The sequence below is a fragment of the Pollachius pollachius genome, assembly GCF_949987615.1.
Source record: "Pollachius pollachius genome assembly, chromosome: 2".
NCBI lineage: Eukaryota > Metazoa > Chordata > Actinopteri > Gadiformes > Gadidae > Pollachius > Pollachius pollachius.
Window position 1 is genome coordinate 31,618,705 of NC_136935.1, and position 17,441 is coordinate 31,636,145.

The window sequence follows — 17,441 nt, forward strand, 5'->3', positions numbered from 1 at the left end:
CACGTCCAATCATAAAAATCAAATTTAAAAGCTACTGAATAGTTAAAAAAAACAAGCATGGAGTTTAGTGAATTGAAGAGATAACACTGAATGATTTCTCTGCCTGTTCCTCAAATTCGAGAACTTGATGAGCAGAATATAACCATGCGGTGTTGCAGTAGACTTTGTTTCATAGGACTATTACAAGAATAAGATGACTGTAAAATTCCCCAACTGTCTTCATTACTCAGATCCTGTCGGACAATAGTCAGTAATAATATTTGGTGTTCGCTATGTTTAAATCAGTTAAGGTCTAAACTTAGCACACACATGACCCCTCTCAAAGTAAATGCATTTCTTCAACATAAATGGTCTGGTCTTCCTCAATGCTTTGTGGTCAAACTTCTTACTTTTCAGAGGAATTCGTTACAATAGATCTTACTAGGTCAGGCCCTGAACACTACCAGCTTAAATCAGAGGCACAATGGAAGTCTCCTATACTATATTCAATCTCCAAGTTGAAACTTGCAAATGCACAACAGGAAAGTAAATAAGACCAAAGTCTATAGGCTTGACAAATTTACAAGCCAAAATCTTTTTTATTTGAACAGATTGAGGACACTCATAAGAAAATGAAGGTCAAATATTAACTATTTAGTTCCTTTCACAGCCACTAATTAAAATCAATTGTGGTAAACTCGCCTTCACATGTCTTCACATTATATACATTATGAAAATCATTATGTACGAACTGAAGGTAAATAAAGGCGTTGTATTTATTTACTAAAAGGCATTTATTCTGAACCTGCCTCCCATTCATCTTTGAGGTTTTTCCTACTGCGGCATTTCAACCAGCCACAGGGCGGTGCTGTTGGGGAGCGGTTCAGTTCCTGAAACGCTGTCAGTGTCACACCTGTCACACCAATCCAGTCCTGAGATGGGGGTGTGATTATATAAACCCACAGAATTCAGGCTGACAAGACCGACGCGCAGCTCTGTAGCGGTCACCGCGTTGCTCTACTGCTTGCGTTTCCCTTTCCTCTGTTTAATGGTGAAGAGGTTCTCATCGGTGGGGTACATGTCTGCGCCGCCGCCTTTAGACGACCTCTTCTTCTTCCAGCCGGCCCTCTTCCTCTTCTCCTTCGCCGCCCCCCGGCCACCGTAGAGCTGCTCCGGGGTGTAGGACTCGCGCGTGAAGGGCGACGTGCGCGGCGCCGCCGCACCACCCCAGTTCAGCCTGTTGGGGTTCTTCTTGTTCCTGTTCCTGCTCTTCTTCGGTGCCCTCTCTTCTCCGCCCCGGGGGAAGCACTCCTCCTCGTAGAACGTGGAGGGCGCAGCCTTGTTGGCGGGGACGCCCTGCTTGGGCTTCCACTGTTTGGCGGCGCCGCTGACTGGCGTCGGCTTCAGCTTGGTGGACATCTTGGTCTTGAAGATGACGGCCGGCCGGCGGGGCGTGGTCTGGACCGGGCCGGCCTCGCCGAAGCGGGTGTGGGTGGGGGTGGACCTGGAGCCGGGCGTGGGGACCCTGGTGAAGGAGGGGTAGTTGTTGGCGTTCTCCTGCTGCTGGTGGTGGTTCTTCTTGTAGTCGTGGTTGTGGGCGGTCCTCTGCCTCTTCTTCGGGGGTCCTGGGGTGGCGGGGGGTTTAGAAGTGGTGCCGAGCAGGCCGGCCTCCTCAAGTTCTGGAGGGGAAAAAGTTAATGAAGTCACGACGTTATTTAGTTGCATTCTAAAACTACTGGGGTCTGGGGGCTGTGTTAGAGGAGAAGAGAGCGACAGAGCTTACCTTTGACCTTCCACTTCATCCTGTGCTCCCTCTGGTTGAAGTCGACGGGCGTGTCGTAGTGGTTGATGAAGGGCGTGCTGGGGTAGGACCCATTATACATCCGACGCTGTGTACATGCCTGAGACACACACAACACACAGACACCTATTACTGATCTTTCAAAAAGGGCACTCGTCACTATTTCTTTTGATAATATCCATCTTTAGATTATATTTTTGATTCATTTTTTGCTTTGGAGAAAATGTTGAAAGGGAGAGCAGGGTGAAGAGAGAGAGGGAGGGCAGAGAGGAGGGGAGGCTGCGGTGCAGACTGAAGCAGGACTCACATGGCCAAAGTGCCCCCTTCTGGAGCAGTTGTAGCAGTAGGCGGGCGTCCTGCCTTGGTCCTCTTCCCCAGAGGGCTGCGGGGGACCTTTCCTTGTCTGTAGTGAGTAGGGGAGAGAGACAGAGAGCAGGGGAGAGAGACGGAGAGGGCAATCATGAAAAATGTAAGCCTATCAGAACGACGTCACACTGCCTTTCAGAAAAACCCCTTAAGCGTCAGCGTGTTTAAACGGTGACATGTTATACCACCAGGTGTGAGTGTGATTAGCCGTTACAAGCCATTTTGTAAATCAGCCTCTTCTGACATCACAGGTGGTCGTGTCCACCTAGATGTGGGCTGGATAGCTCAGTCTACCAGCCTACCCAGTGGACTGTAGCAAACGTTGCTCATCTATCCGTCACACATCCAGGTGGACACGCCCACTTGTGATGTCAGAAGAGGTCGATTTTCACAACGACTTGTAACGGCTTATCACACTCACACCTGGTGGTATAACATATCACCTTTAGGAGCAGGATGCTGTGAGTCCCACAGCAGGTTAGCCCTCTGCAGCTGTCACCGATAGCCTCCATTACGGCCACGCCGTTCCTTAACGGGGGCGGCAGTGTATAATATGAGAAGAGCAGTGAGAGGACTAGCTATAGTGGTAGGGGCCTGTAATGACCCAGTGCGATAAGTAAATCTATGTGCATGTGTGTGTTGGGGGGGGGGGGTTCGGGGTCCTGTCCCCAACGGGGTAGTGTTCTGAAAGCCTTCCATGCTCCAGTGCCCAGAAGGAGCGAGAGACAGCGAGAGAGAGAGAGAGAGAGAGAGAGAGAGAGAGAGAGAGAGAGAGAGAGAGGAGAGAGATATTTACTGCTAATGCTAGATGGCGTCTGACACACACACACCTTCCTATCTAATGGCATTCTCTTTCACATACACACCCAATGGCATCCTATCAAGCCTGGCCTGCATGCACACAAATAAACACGCATTAATCCCTGTTTCCTTACAAACACACACACACACAACTAATATCTCATCTAAGGACCCCCCCCCCCCCCTCCTATCGCTCTCATTACCCCACCCGCTCAGCCCTGATTCCATGATTACAAATCATTTCCTCCCGTCGTCATTTTTTTTAAACATAGCTTAGCTACCACCCCCCCCCCCCACCCCCCTTTCTCCTCCATCCGTGTATCCCCACATCAACCCCATCACACTTTCCCTCTCTCGCTCTCTCTGTGTTTGTGTCTCTCTCTCTGTTCCGCTCGAGTAGTTCTGCAGCAGAAAGGATGAATGCTATTAGAGCGTCGCGTCATTATCAGGTCAGGCCGGCCGGGCCCATCTCCATCACAAAGGCCAGGAGATCACAGGCCTGCCTCTCCCCCACACACACACACACACACACACACATCAGGGGGCGCACACACACACACACACACACACACACACCCTAAGGAGATCACATCCCCGTCTGAATCCCTTCTTAAGCCCCGCCCACCGCGCGTCTCTTCCCATTCATCTCTCATGTAAATTGGCTGTAGGCCTCCCTCTCTCTATCTGACCTTGGGCGCCCCTTATCTCTGCGTTCTCTGATCCAGCACACGGAGAGAATAAGCGAAAGCAAGGAAGGAAAAAGAAAGAAATGAAATCCCCTCCTTTCCTTTAATCAACCTATGATAGTGGTCTGCACAGTCTTGTGTGTGTCCGCCTCTGTGTGTGTGTCTCAGAGAGAGGGCGTGTCTGACTCTGGCAAAATTAATTAACTGGATCTCTCTCTCTCTCTCTCTCTCTCTCTCTCTCTCTCTCTCTCTCTCTCTCTCTCTCTCTCTCTCTCTCTCTCTCTCTCTCTCTCTCTCTCTCTCTCTCTCTCTCTCTCTAATGGGTAAGGGATGATATTCAGCTTGTCATCTTGCTCCCTCCCTTCTCTCTATCCCTCTGTCCACCTATATGTTTTTTATTGATATAGAGGGTGCCCTGGAGAGAAACAGTGGAAAGAAGTTGACATACCTGCGATTGAATAAAGAGCCGACAAATAAAGACCAATCGACACTGCAATTTATAATAGCTAACAATGGTTGCCAGGTTGAAGATACCGAACAAACACGAGCAAGACGAGCAGATGGTAACATTGTGCTGTGAGATGAGTGCAATTCTTCTATTTTGACAATGACCAGCAAAGGCGGGGCCAGTTGATCAGCTAGGTTTCAAGTTTGCAATTCATTTATGTTTTCAATTATGGATTTATAAACCAGCTCATGTGGCAACCGTCATGAAATCCTCCTGGGCTCTAAAGCCTTCCCCATCTTTCTTTTCTCTAATGCAGTTCCAAGATGTACCCTTGTTTTAGGCCGGCTCTGGTCAAGCAGCCTTTCAGGTCGGGTAGAATCGGGTTCAATCTCAGCCCCGATGGTTTGCCTGCTTCCATGGCTGCAGCCTTTTCACAAATGCATGTGGAATGTTTGCTGTGTTCGATTTCAATAGTAGCATCACAGTTACAGGCCAGCCAGCTTGTTCTCTTGGGGCGACATTTATCAAAGGGACATTAGAAATATTCTGCTCCGGATGGTATTTCATTAAAAAAAAAGCCTAATAACTAATTACCATTACACAACTCTGCGTGTTGTAGAATAAACCACAATCCTTGACTAAAAGTGAGCCCGTCTCTTTGAATGGACACGCAAAGACAGGCTTTTGACTGTTCCAAAGAAACAAGAGTTTTACCTGCAAGCAGCCGAGATACACACAGCCAGTTAGACAACAAGAGAGGTGTGTGTGTGTGTGTGTGTGTGTGTGTGTGTGTGTGTGTGTGTGTGTGTGTGTGTGTGTGTGTGTGTGTGTGTGAGATCGGAAAGGGTCCTAAGGGCTTGTGTGGACACAGACATGCAGCCATCCGTGGCCTCTCATGCATACACTCACACACCCACATACACAAATACACGCACACACTCTCTCTCTCTCTCTCTCTCTCTCTCTCTCTCTTTCTCTCTCCTCCTTACTTCGGCTGCTGGTGGCAAAGCCGTGTTAATCCTTAGGCCAACACAAAGCTCAGTCTGTTACAGACTACAATCTGAAGGAACACACACACATAGGCACATACACACAAACGTGCTCGCGCACACACACACACACACACACACAAACACACACACACAGCATGTTTGCTTCCTGGATTGTGTTAGTGTTAGATAACTGTGCGTGCGTCTGTGGGGTGCAGGTTTGTGGTTTGCATACCTTATTGCAGCGGGGGGGGGGCATTTAAATATGGAACCTCAGATTGAGGGGTGGGAGGGGGGAAGGCGCAGTGCACATTTATCACAACACAACCGGCCAATGCAAGACTTTTGTCTCAAAAAAAGACCAGCACGTACGCCCAGCACATGCAAGGGTGTGTGCTCTGGTGGGCAAGTAAATGTTGGGTTCACACGGAGGGGGTGTGTGGATGAGACAGGTGTGGGTTTGCTAGAGAGGCATCCCTGTGTGGTGAAGACCCACGAGGTGGACCTGCTCAACATCCGACATCACTGCAAGTGTCACTGCAACTGGGCAACATGCATTGGTTGCTAATGCATTTACACACATGTCTGCATGTGGGTAAGTTAAAGGGGAAGGTTTTGTGCGTGGGTTTATATATAATGAATAAGTATGTGTATATATACGTATGTGTATATACTTATATATAAACACACACACACACGCATAACCAGATGTGATTTCTGCTTCCTTTGTGTCGGTCAGTTAACAAAGCAGTAAACCTATGACCAAAGCCCTTAACCTCATGGAAATGTCTCTCACACACACACACATATATTCCCCAAGGCTGTTGCTATCTGCTACGGTCAGTCAGTCAATCAGTCTGAAAACAATCAGAGAGAGAGAGAGAGAGAATGGGATGAGGATGTGATTCATGGGGGAGAGTAGGTGGGTTGCCACTCCTGGTGAGAATCCCCCTTAAGGTAATCAGTTGGAACAGTGGAGGGTGGAATAGGCTAATCTATCTGAACCTGGGTCCTGGTTCTCCTATGCATTCCCCTCATGGAGGTGCCCAGAGGCTTGGTTCCAATGCATTTCACTATATTGCAAATGGCTTACGAGCCGCAACGTTTGTGGCCAAAAGTTAATGCCAGGAGGCCAGGCAACCGCCATATATATCCGTTTCAAAGCCGCATACCTGCCTGTCTACCCAAGTTCATTCTTGAAAATAAACCTCAGTATGATCTCAGTGAGTTCATAGCAAAGCTGAATCCACAGGCCTGCTGACGAGACACAACACAGAGAATGGCATCTTCACCAGGAGCTAACCGGGACTTGAAGCCTTTCAACCTTCCATTCCCCATAACATCAATTCCTTTACTACGCCAGCATTGCATTTTCTTCAGTACCGCTTCAGATACAAGTGCATTGCAAGTCAATAATTTGTTACAATTTATAATTAAACGTCCATTTGTCCATTTCTGAAAATGAATTGGGAATATACAAGTCTGATTTACTCTCTCAAATGGTACCTTTCTGTCCTAGGCCCCTCGAGAATCTATTGACTGACCACACACACACACACAAACACACACACACACAGAGACACACACACACACACACACACACACACACAGTGAATTAACTGGAACAACTTTGCTGTACAATGATGAGACAGCAGAAAAATGACACTCAATGAATAACGTGGATTTAAAGGATTTTTTTTCCCGAGACCAGAGCTTGAATTAAACCCATTTCCACAAATACAGGCAGTGAATGAGGGCAGCAGACAAAAAAACAGGAGAGAGGGAGAAAGAGACGGAGAAAGACAGAGACAGAGAGAGGGCTGAAGATAAATGAAGGTCAAGTTCAAGCTCATCCTACACTTTAATCCTCAGCCCAGAGAACTAGACTGAAAGACAATAAAGATTAAAAAAAAATACTGCATTAAATTGCACTGAATGTACAGCTATACACATTATGTCTCTTCACAAACAAAGCTTACACAAAAGATTGGGGAAATTCAACAAATCTTTTATCCTATTACTTGAGGACAAAGTGCAGCTCCGTTGGTGACCACAGAAGGGCGCTCAAGCTTCACACAGTGGCCTGGGGAGGCCTGAAGGCTGCGCATTCACAACCAAGTTATTCAGAACGGGTGAGCAGAATAGGTCAAAATGATAGAAGACCTGTTTTCTTATAGATATCCAGCTAAATAATAGAATGTAGCCACTATTCGAAAAAGAAAAAACAACGTTTGGTCTAATTGAAAGGGATTTGTCTAAAAGGGCCTTTTAATCTATACAATGAATTCAATTTTTTTTGTTAAATATATAAAGCAATTGTCCAGTCATTCATTTTATGGCTTCAAAGGTGGTGATGTGTGCATTTTGTTGTTTTGGAAATGACACAATTTAGAACATTTCAGGACTAAAGGTGTGTTTGTGAGAACAGCTGACTCAAACGGCGGCTGTTGTAACCAGGAATGGGGGACACAATGTACGTTGTTACGATTACAGTCGTGCTTTGCAGTGCAGTACGGTTTTCATTTACAACACAATAAGGGTTTTGCTACTAATTGATATAGATTCTTATCTTATAATTTTTCTCTCAAATAAAGGCTTAGTCAAATATAATAATATAATAAGTGTATCAAGTCTTTAAAAAAATAAAAAGATGGGACTGTTTTCTTAACCAACAAAAATCACAAGAAAAGGATCAGGATGGTAAATCAAGGATTACAATTGAATTGGAAACCAAATACATGTACCATGATTCCAATGTTACATGATCCTAAAACCAGGATTTGCCGTTACAATATAATGTAATGGTATGACTAAGCATCAACCAGGATAGTATACTTGATATACTCTATTGAGTTGACTAACTATAAATGTGATAATAAAGACACATTTAAACATGAAAGGATCATTTACTCTAAAGAAAGCACACCATTAAGAAATAAACAAGTAACCATTAAAATAAACTTCATATTTCAGTTTTTGTACAAAAAATTGGCTGAAAACTTCAGCGATGGCAGTAAACAGTACATCTCTCCCTCCCACACACACACACACACACACACACACACACACACACACACACACCCCTGTCCCGAGGGAGGAAATCGATACACACATACTGATATCACCATGAGGACAGGATCCGCTCGATACACACACACACGTGTCTCGTTGGCAGAGGGGGCGATCAATGAACACACACATACAGGTGTCCCCACCACTATCTAAAGAGAAGCCAATCAATGCCCACGAGGCGCTATACCTGCACCAATCAGAGGCTCAACGCTCAGATTCACTCTCTCCGCATGCCAGCTCACTTCTCGCTCACACACACAGCGTTTGGTACCCGCGCACACACTTCTCATCTACTCCCATCATTCAGTGTGTGTAAGAGATGCCGAGGGAGGGAGAGAGGGGAAGAGAGAGAGAGAGAGAGAGAGAGAGAGAGAGAGAGAAAATGAGAGACAGAGACGGGGAGAAAGAGAGACGGACAGAGAGAAAGACAGACAGCGAAAGAAAGAGTGAAGAGATGTAGAGAGAAACTCTCCCTCTCTCTTCCGCTGCATCTCTTCACTCATTCTCAGTGTCTCTCCCATTACCTTTTCATTCTGGTGCTCCTCAAATCTACCCTCGCCTGCGCTCAGTCTCAGTCTCTCTCTCCCTCTCCGTTATACACATACATAACAGAGGTGGTTCTGATATGTAGGTGAATCATGTCGGATCCACCATCACTCAAAGGCCCCTCTCTCTCTCCCTCCCTCTCTCGCTCGGGTGCACCACAGCACTGATAGGTGCAGTGACACACCTTTGCGGTTCTGATTTCACCGGTTCTGTTACCAGCTGCCAGATTAAGAGTGTTCTCTAGGCACAGCGAGAGTTGAGTACATTAAAACACGGCCGTTTTGTGGTGGTGGTAGTGGTGGGGCGGGGGAGGGCTGCCACACTTCACCGGACCTCCAGAGGGGGGTGCTGCAGTCTAATACGCAGCTTAGGGAGCTTCCCCGACTCACACACATTCACTCACACACAGTATGGGCATTATTGTGTGTAGGGATGAGGGGGAGACTTCAGTGTGTGACACTTGCATGCCTGTGCATGTATGTGGTTGGGTGTGCTCAACACACACTTTCACACACCTTTTTTTTTTTTTTTCCACACACATGCATGTATCTGCATTTAATAGACTAGTGGTTGCTAAACTCCCATCGCGTTTTTGGTTGCATGCTCTTCTTAGTGTCTTCCCCCTCCATCCTTTTTTTGTCGCCCACATTTCAAAGCTATAAATCCATCGATCACCTCGTGCAATTATGAGCAGGCGATGTTGCCGAGGCCAAAAAAACAGAATCGTAGGACCTTGTTTCACTTTCAAGCGGTCATTTGTTTCTCCAAATATTAATCATCATTGAAACTGGCGATGGCTGTGTGTGCACAGCTACAGTTTATGGGAAATGAAAGGCTGTTTAGTGCGTGGTCGTTTCAGACGAGCTGGAGGATTGCAGAAGGGCCGGTGTGCATGTCGGTATCTTACTCTCCGCTGTGAATACCACAGGGCTTTGTGCTCCTCACTGAGCGCCTTAGAAGAGTTTGTTAGTTGAGGACCAGGTGCAGGTAAACCCCCCAGCCCCCCCCCCCCCCCCCCCCCCCCCCCACACACACACACACACACTCACACACACACACACACACACACACACACACACACACACACACACACACACACAAATGGACCCAGTGGTGGGGAGGTCTGACAGAATGCCTTTTCACACCTGGCTGAGCCCAGCGGAAGGTGACAGAGTCACATCTCCCAAAGCGAGGGAAAACACGTGCGCACGCACGCACGCACACACACACTCACGCCCCCCCACCCACACACACTCTCACATTGGGGAGTTCAGGGTCATAAGCAGCATCATGAATAAAATGAGGCTGTCTTATACAGAAAGGGCAGTGTGTGTGTGTGTGTGTGTGTGTGTGTGTGTGTGTGTGTGTGTGTGTGTGTGTGTGTGTGTGTGTGTGTGTGTGTGTGTGTGTGTGTAACCCCCATGCCATTTTGGATCTGTAACGACCTTCTGTTCCCTGTGCTAAAATGGCTTAAATACTTCAATTAGACCTGGGTCACAATCCACCACCCGTTAAAGTACTCTTTCACTCCCTTTCATACACACAACCTTGCACGGCATGCCGGTTAAAAGACACACACACACGCACCATGCACACACACACACACACACACACACACACACACACACACACACACACACACACACACACACACAAGCACACACAGAGAAAAGGCAAAAAAAACAAAAGAATTGTTTCCAAACACAACCTACGAAGGCTGTTCACATTCTAGCCTTCGCCGTCAGCCGTCGTAAACCACCCACGACTCACCGGTGACTACCGGGACCACCAACCCGTTTGAACCTCTCAGATTAAGGGGCACAGACAAAGCCCTGCTCAGCGTGGGGGGGCAGGAGCCACCTCATCTCCCTGGCGAGCACAACTTGATGAGAGTAAACTTTAATTCAGGTTGCTCTCCTCGTGCGGCTCGCTGGCCTCCCCCTCTGGAACAGCTCTCTGTCCCTTGTCTGAGCTCCCTCTCTCTCCCCTCTCTCCCTCCCCCTCTCTATCTCGCCCCCTGTCTTCCTAGCTCTCTCTCGTCCCCCCACTCTCATCCCGCTGCGCTACCGCTAGCGCTAACGATGCTGCCTTTTCATTAGACAGCCCCGGCTAATTAATCTCCATAGAGGAGAGTGACAGACAGACAGACCTCCCCCGTCTACCTACACACGCACACACACATGCACACACACACACACAAAGATATATGCAAACTCACACACACAGTGCTCCTCTCCCCCTCTCCCACGTGGCGTTGGCAGCCCATTTCATGCTTTATCACGTCTTTTAATTGACAAACAAGCTGCTCTTTTCTCTTAGGCTGAGGTCTATATCAGCCCCTCACGCACACCCACACACACAACCCCACCCACACACAGACACACACACACCTACAAAGGCACAAAGACACAAACACACACACACACGAAGAAAACTTGGTTTCTTATGTGGAGATATGGAATAAACACACAGTCACAATATGCAGGCTGCTGGATGTATCTTCTTATTGAAAAGGCATAGAGGCGCGTTTAAATGAGGACTAAAAGACACAGTATGAAAGAAAAGCAGAGACCTCTGGTTGAGCTCTACAGTGGAGGAAGTATATTCTTAGCCTGAACTAAAAACCTAATATTATGACTTAACTCAAATGTTTGTACATTTATATTCCATCACATCCACATTAAATTGAAGGTCAACTGAAGACGTTGGTTATTCATAAGCCGGTGCAGTCAGCATAGAAACGGTCGAGAACCATGATACGAAGCGGGCTATAATGATTTAATGCCACTTCATCCATTTAATATGAGCGTGTTAACTGGATCGTGTGATGCGAGATAGACATTTTAGTGGCCAAATGGCCCCGCCTGCAGAATTTGGCAGATGTGCATAAACTGTGATGTTCACATGAATGGTTCAGAAAACAGAACAGTAGCTGTTCAATAGTCACTATATCTGATAATTGAGTATGATTTTGTTTCTTAACATTCTTCTCTCAAAAGCTCTCATTTCATTATGTCAATTATAGATTCATACACGTAAAGAACAAGGGTCCTTTTTTTAATTTGCTATTTAATAATGCCCTTTTCCATACCAATACATATATAAAAATAACTTTAGAAACTCTAGTTTTAAGTAAAATCCGCCAAATGCTGTAATGAAGCCCCTGTATGAACACGTCTGAATGCACTTAGCTGAACCCTGCTGTGAGGAACCTTGCCAAGCACAACAGCAGTAATGAGCGTCAAAGGCTTCATTAACAGGCTGCTTTACTCCTGCTCGGACGACCAACACAGGCACGTGCAGAAACAACAGTTTACATTTCTATTCCAGTGTATTTATGCTGAAATGGCCCACTGGAAGTCCTATGAATCCTTCTTAGCTGTATAGATTTGCATCATCCTGTAGGAATGCATTTTGATTCTAAAGGGAGAGCAGATTTGTTGTTTGATCTATAGAGCTGAGCACACAGTCACTGTCCATGCAGAGGCATGCTGTGGGGAGGAGTGCAGGGGCAGAGCGGTCTTACCGTGAGGTGGTACTGTCTCCAGATCTCTGGGCACACCTGAGGGGGACACAGGAAGGACACAGTCACTCATATGCAACACATGGACCCCTTCCACTGGGCCGCTCTGGAACAGCTACTGGGACCCGTCTGTGCTGGTAAACAACCAAGGGAATATATTGCCTTAACAAGGGACAGCGCAGGGAGCTATGTTGATCTCAAAGCTACCCTAAGCCTGTGTGTGTGTGTGTGTGTGTGTGTGTGTGTGTGTGTGTGTGTGTGTGTGTGTGTGTGTGTGTGTGTGTGTGTGTGTGTGTGTGTGTGTGTGTGTGTGTGCGCTTTAATTTCAGGTGTTGAATTGAAGTCTATCAGGGACACAATGCAGTAGAAACCATTAGGCACTGCTGAGGAAACTGATTCTTATCAGAGGGAGAAAGAGGGGGAGAGGGAGGGGGGTGAGACTAGGTAAGGGGGATACAGGCAGATAACGGAGCAGAAATGGAAATTGAAATAAAATAAAGGACAGCGGTGTCATTTTGTGCAGCTGTTCGTATTCCCGACGCAATCTCCTCCCGCTACATCCCCAGTATAGTAACGTACATAACGGCCAGCGCTCTACCATTACCGCCTTTCTGTGTCAGGACCAATGGCATCAACACTGAGGCAGGTAGAGAGGAGCCAGCCAGCCAGCCAGCCAGGCCACCAGGCAGCCAGGCCACCAGGCAAGCATATTGTCCCCGTGTAGCTAAAGCATTATCTCCGGGGCTTTGCCACGCTGTTCCCTAAGCGGTCCGACATCCTTCCTCAACCGCAGCCACTTCCCACTGGGAAATTGAAAAATGCCGCCGTCGCCGCGGGCAACAACATCTATCTACTTACACACCTACTGGGAGAGGGCGAAGGAGGGAGAGCGCATGCGGGGAGAGAGATTTAGGCGTGCTCTGTCGAGGGGTCCATGAGGACAGCCATTCTGCTGCGCGTCCAGAACTAATTCCCAGAGATATTTGCATGAGATGCGGCTTTGCGTGGCATTGAGTGAACTACATGCTGTGGGCCAGCGATTTAAAGTCATTGCCCTTTAAAAGCAGCCCGTGAAGGGAAGGGGAAACAATCTATTCTTTCCAGAGCCCAGCTGTATAAACCAGGAGGACGGCACAGGCTAATGTGTTAAACGTACGTCGCGGTGGTGGATAACAGGACCTAACCCAACGAGGAACTGGGTCAGGCTAGTTTGGGCTCTTATACTGCCTAATACATCTTTCGTGTTGAGTATTTGTCGGAAATGTTAACGTTTTTAAGGAAATCCCATGCCAATGACTACAGAATCAGGGTGTCAGTCAGAGTTGGCGTAGGACACTCTAACCGTTACAACACTGGTACGTTTTTTTTTCTTCGGTTTTGTAATTACAAGAAAGATACACTGCCTTTCCTTCAAGCTGAAGTACACCAAATGTAAATACTTTATGTAAAAGTACACACATGAAGTCAGAACAGGACACACATTTTTTAACTCTACAACTCTCTTGTTTTCTCACTTCCGCTGTCCCCCCCCCAAATCCCCCTCTTCGCTTTCTCCCCCCCACCTCTCCCCCCCGCCTCTTCTCTCTCTCCCCCCCCCCCCCCCCCCCAATCTCTCCCACCAGACCGGTGGGGTAGTGGGTTGTTGTCGAGGGCGACAGGCGAGGCGAGCGACACACTCGCGCTCCGTCAACCGTCTGTCTTTAATGAGAGACACAGAAAGACCCAGGGGACAGAGACCTGACACTCTCACACACACACACACACACACACACACACACACACACACACACACACACACACACACACACACACACACACACACACACTCACAATTAGTAAAGCTATGTGGAGAAACTGGGCTGCTCCAAGAGAAATGGGTAATTACCAAACAACTTTACCCCGTTGTTTAATACCGAAAACAATATGCAAAAGAGAGAGCGCGAGAGAAAATCAAAGAGAGAGAGAGAGAGAGAAAGCGAGAGACCGAGAGAGAGAGCAATACAGTGTGTTTGTCCTGGTCTCCCCTCTCCCTCTGGTGTTCACCTGGTTACTCATCCATTACACAGAGTATAGTACATGACGGACTGAGAGGGAGAGGTAGAGTCAGAAAGAGAGACGGAGAGAGAGAACCGTGCGGATGGTTGGGGAAGACACACACACACACACACACACACACACACACACACACACATACACACACACAGGTTCATGCACATGCGGACACAGACTTCCCCACACACACACACACACCTCCCAATCTATGACATTAGTGTAAATGGGCAGGGTAATGAACGTGGCAGGAAGATAATTGTCATTGATGGTCATTAGATTCACCCTTCAGCACTGACACACACACACAAACATATATAAAGACACACACTCACCACACATGCGCATACACACTCACTCTGCTGGGATCTGCAACATGGCGGGGACATAACTAAGCTGTAATTGCTGAAGTGTATCAATTAATAGGAACAGCAGCGTTCACTGACCCCTGGTCACTCCGTAGTAGTGGAGCAGAACAGTAAAACATGGGCAGTCCGCACCATTCCTAGACTACTTTGAACTCATCCTCGGCTGTCGGCCCTTGTCAGGTTGACCCATGAGGTCAGGGGCTATTTGGGCCTCTTTGCTGTACTTCATTTTTGCCGTAAATGTACCGTCATATGCCATTTTGCCTAAAGTTAGCCATAACAATGCCTGGTATCGTCCAACCATGTGATCTATTTGCTCTCCTTGCCGGAAGTAGATCAGTTCAGAACTAGATCTGTACAGTTAACAAACTCTCCCCTGTCCATCTCTCACTAAATTCCCACTCTTCTCTTCTTCCAACTCCCGCAAGACTTTGCATTGAGTGAGACTTGGTGTGACACAATGACAAACTGACCGTGATCAAGCAAAAGATAAAGAAACCATTTTGGATTTCTCTGAAAAGATCCTTTGGATAATTTTCAAAATATTTTGCCGTCTTTGGCAAAAACAAGCAGTACATTGACGTGCTGTATTTTCCCCATAGGATTACATTGCAGCCCTGTTTTATCGGATTATGGCAGCAGCATTCTCGTCCAATACTGGACCAATTTCAAAAATTGTTGTCTGCATAAGTCCCTTGGACACAAAATGATTGGAAAATAGTGTCCAGGTTGAAAAATCCTCAAGTTTCCCTTTAAAAAGGGTTTACCCAACAGCCGCAGTTTTATTTTCATTGGCATGCAAGAATGCATCCATGATTGTCTGTTTTGGAGTCTCCTGCGGAAAAGACTAGAATGTAGTTCCTCTAACGGCCTTTAGATGATTCACAGTAGAGACTAGCACGTAGCATCAAACAACGCACTTTTAAATGGCTAAACAACCATATGTAATTCTAGTCCACTCGTGACCAGACATACCAAGGCATTCCGTGATGTTCTTTTCTTTACTATACTAGAATAGAATATACTTGGCCACATAGTGAGTAGCAGACGACATGTGCCTTTAGTTAAGCATGAACCCAGCAGCTACACCAGCATAGGCATCCCTGACACACAATGATATATATATCAATAAATAAAAAAGGAATGGAAAAACAGGCAAAGAACCGGTTCTTACATCGAAGAAGTGGCCGGTCATGCCACAGCGATGGCACTTCTTGAGCCAGTACGCCTTGTCGCTGCACGCCTCGTACAGGTGGCCGGGCATGCCGCAGTTGTTGCAGTGTCTGTTGGGACAGCAGTTCATCTGGTGGCCCGGGTTGCCACACAGCAAGCAGCTCAGCACCTTCTGCGCGCGCACACACACACACACACACACACACACACACACACAAAAGAAGGTCAGTGGGGGGGGGGGGGGGGGATTTCATAGGTTATTGGTATGCTCAGTTACCCCTTTTTACACCAAAACCTGGGTCCAACCAGGGATATTGAACACGGCCCTCAACCATTCTGCCCTTTTTTCCACACCAGAGCCGGGACATAGAGCTGCATGGTCCGGGGCGGGGCCACCCTTCCAGCCCAACACAGCTCTGTCCCAGGTCAGTATTCTAACCTGTAAGGGGTCAAGCACTGCCCACGGTCCACTTGTTGCCCGAGCAGCACCATTCCCCCCCACCCAACCACCCCCTCAGTTTAAACTGTGATACACCAGTCGGCCAGTGCACACGCTGAATGCTGTGTTTTCCAATCCAGTGGCAGATGTCGTTGTAAACGATGGGCCCATTCGCAAGAAGTCAAACACACACCCAGCTCTTTTCCTTATCCCACCCCCTTTCTACACGCTGCGAGACGACACGTGCAAACACGTCCCATCATGCTTTGTGCCATCACGACCAATCCAAATTGAGCAGCGCGCGTTGCCCTGGTAGTTGGGGGCTTACCAAGGGCGAGGGGCAGGTCTTGGAGAGATGCCCGGTCTTGTTGCAGTTCCTGCAGGTGACGTTTTTGTCGCAATAGTATCGGTTCGAGTCCCGTCTGGCCAGGGGCCTGACAAACTTGCTCTTGTCCTGGTTATAGATCCGGGTCTGGAAGACAGGCACAGATGACAGGAGTGGGTTCTAACCGTTACCCGGACCTACACATTAAGCGTGGTCTTGCCTGCCTCAAAGGCTGCGCTAGCATTCCGTCAATTACTGGCTATTCAAAGTAATTTAGAATATAATTATTCAAATACTATAATCACTTTCAAATAAATATTTGTTTTCATTTTGTGTAATATGCCTCATAAGTACTACATCAGGAACAAAAATTACGATTGTGTAAAAATAAAGTAAAGTGGTGTTAATAACAAACACAAAAACAATTATGATAAATAATAACCATAATAAAGACAATAACATGTCCGAAAGGTTTTTAAAAATGTGGTAAATCTAGTATAATGCATGATAATTAAAAGTACACATCTAGAGATCATTTATATTACATAACTGAATTAAAACCGATTAAGGTTTTGTCCATAGGTTACAAATAAAGCAGAATGCTTGTCTGATCCTATTGAAGCCTTCAAGACGTTGAACAGCATACATACCGCCATGTCTTTACTGGACACCAACCAGTTGCCATTTTCAGCTTCATCACCGTCTGAAGGGAGAAACAGAGAGACAAACCAGTCAATCTACTGGTCTCACAGTTAACCATGGACACATTCACACGGCTTACAAAACAAACGTAATGTCACACGATGAGAGATGAAACTCAAACAGCTTTCTTTATGCCCGGAGACAACACAAGTCTGGAATTACATTAAAGCAGTT

The 17,441-nt window shown here is 47.0% G+C and overlaps 1 protein-coding gene across 1 annotated transcript in view; it reads right to left on the bottom strand.

Moving 5' to 3' along the window:
• Positions 1-329: 329 nt before the first annotated feature.
• The window catches only part of zcchc7 (zinc finger, CCHC domain containing 7), a 37,529-nt gene continuing 20,417 nt past the window's right edge, over positions 330-17,441 (bottom strand). The window contains exons 4-10 of the mRNA XM_079758739.1: positions 17,216-17,268; positions 16,569-16,712; positions 15,803-15,973; positions 12,215-12,250; positions 2,088-2,183; positions 1,763-1,880; positions 330-1,658 (exon numbers count right to left, since the gene is read on the bottom strand). Of these exons, the coding sequence (XP_079614865.1) occupies positions 997-1,658; positions 1,763-1,880; positions 2,088-2,183; positions 12,215-12,250; positions 15,803-15,973; positions 16,569-16,712; positions 17,216-17,268 (1,280 nt within the window). The 3' untranslated portion in view covers positions 330-996. The remainder of the gene's footprint in view (positions 1,659-1,762; positions 1,881-2,087; positions 2,184-12,214; positions 12,251-15,802; positions 15,974-16,568; positions 16,713-17,215; positions 17,269-17,441) is intronic.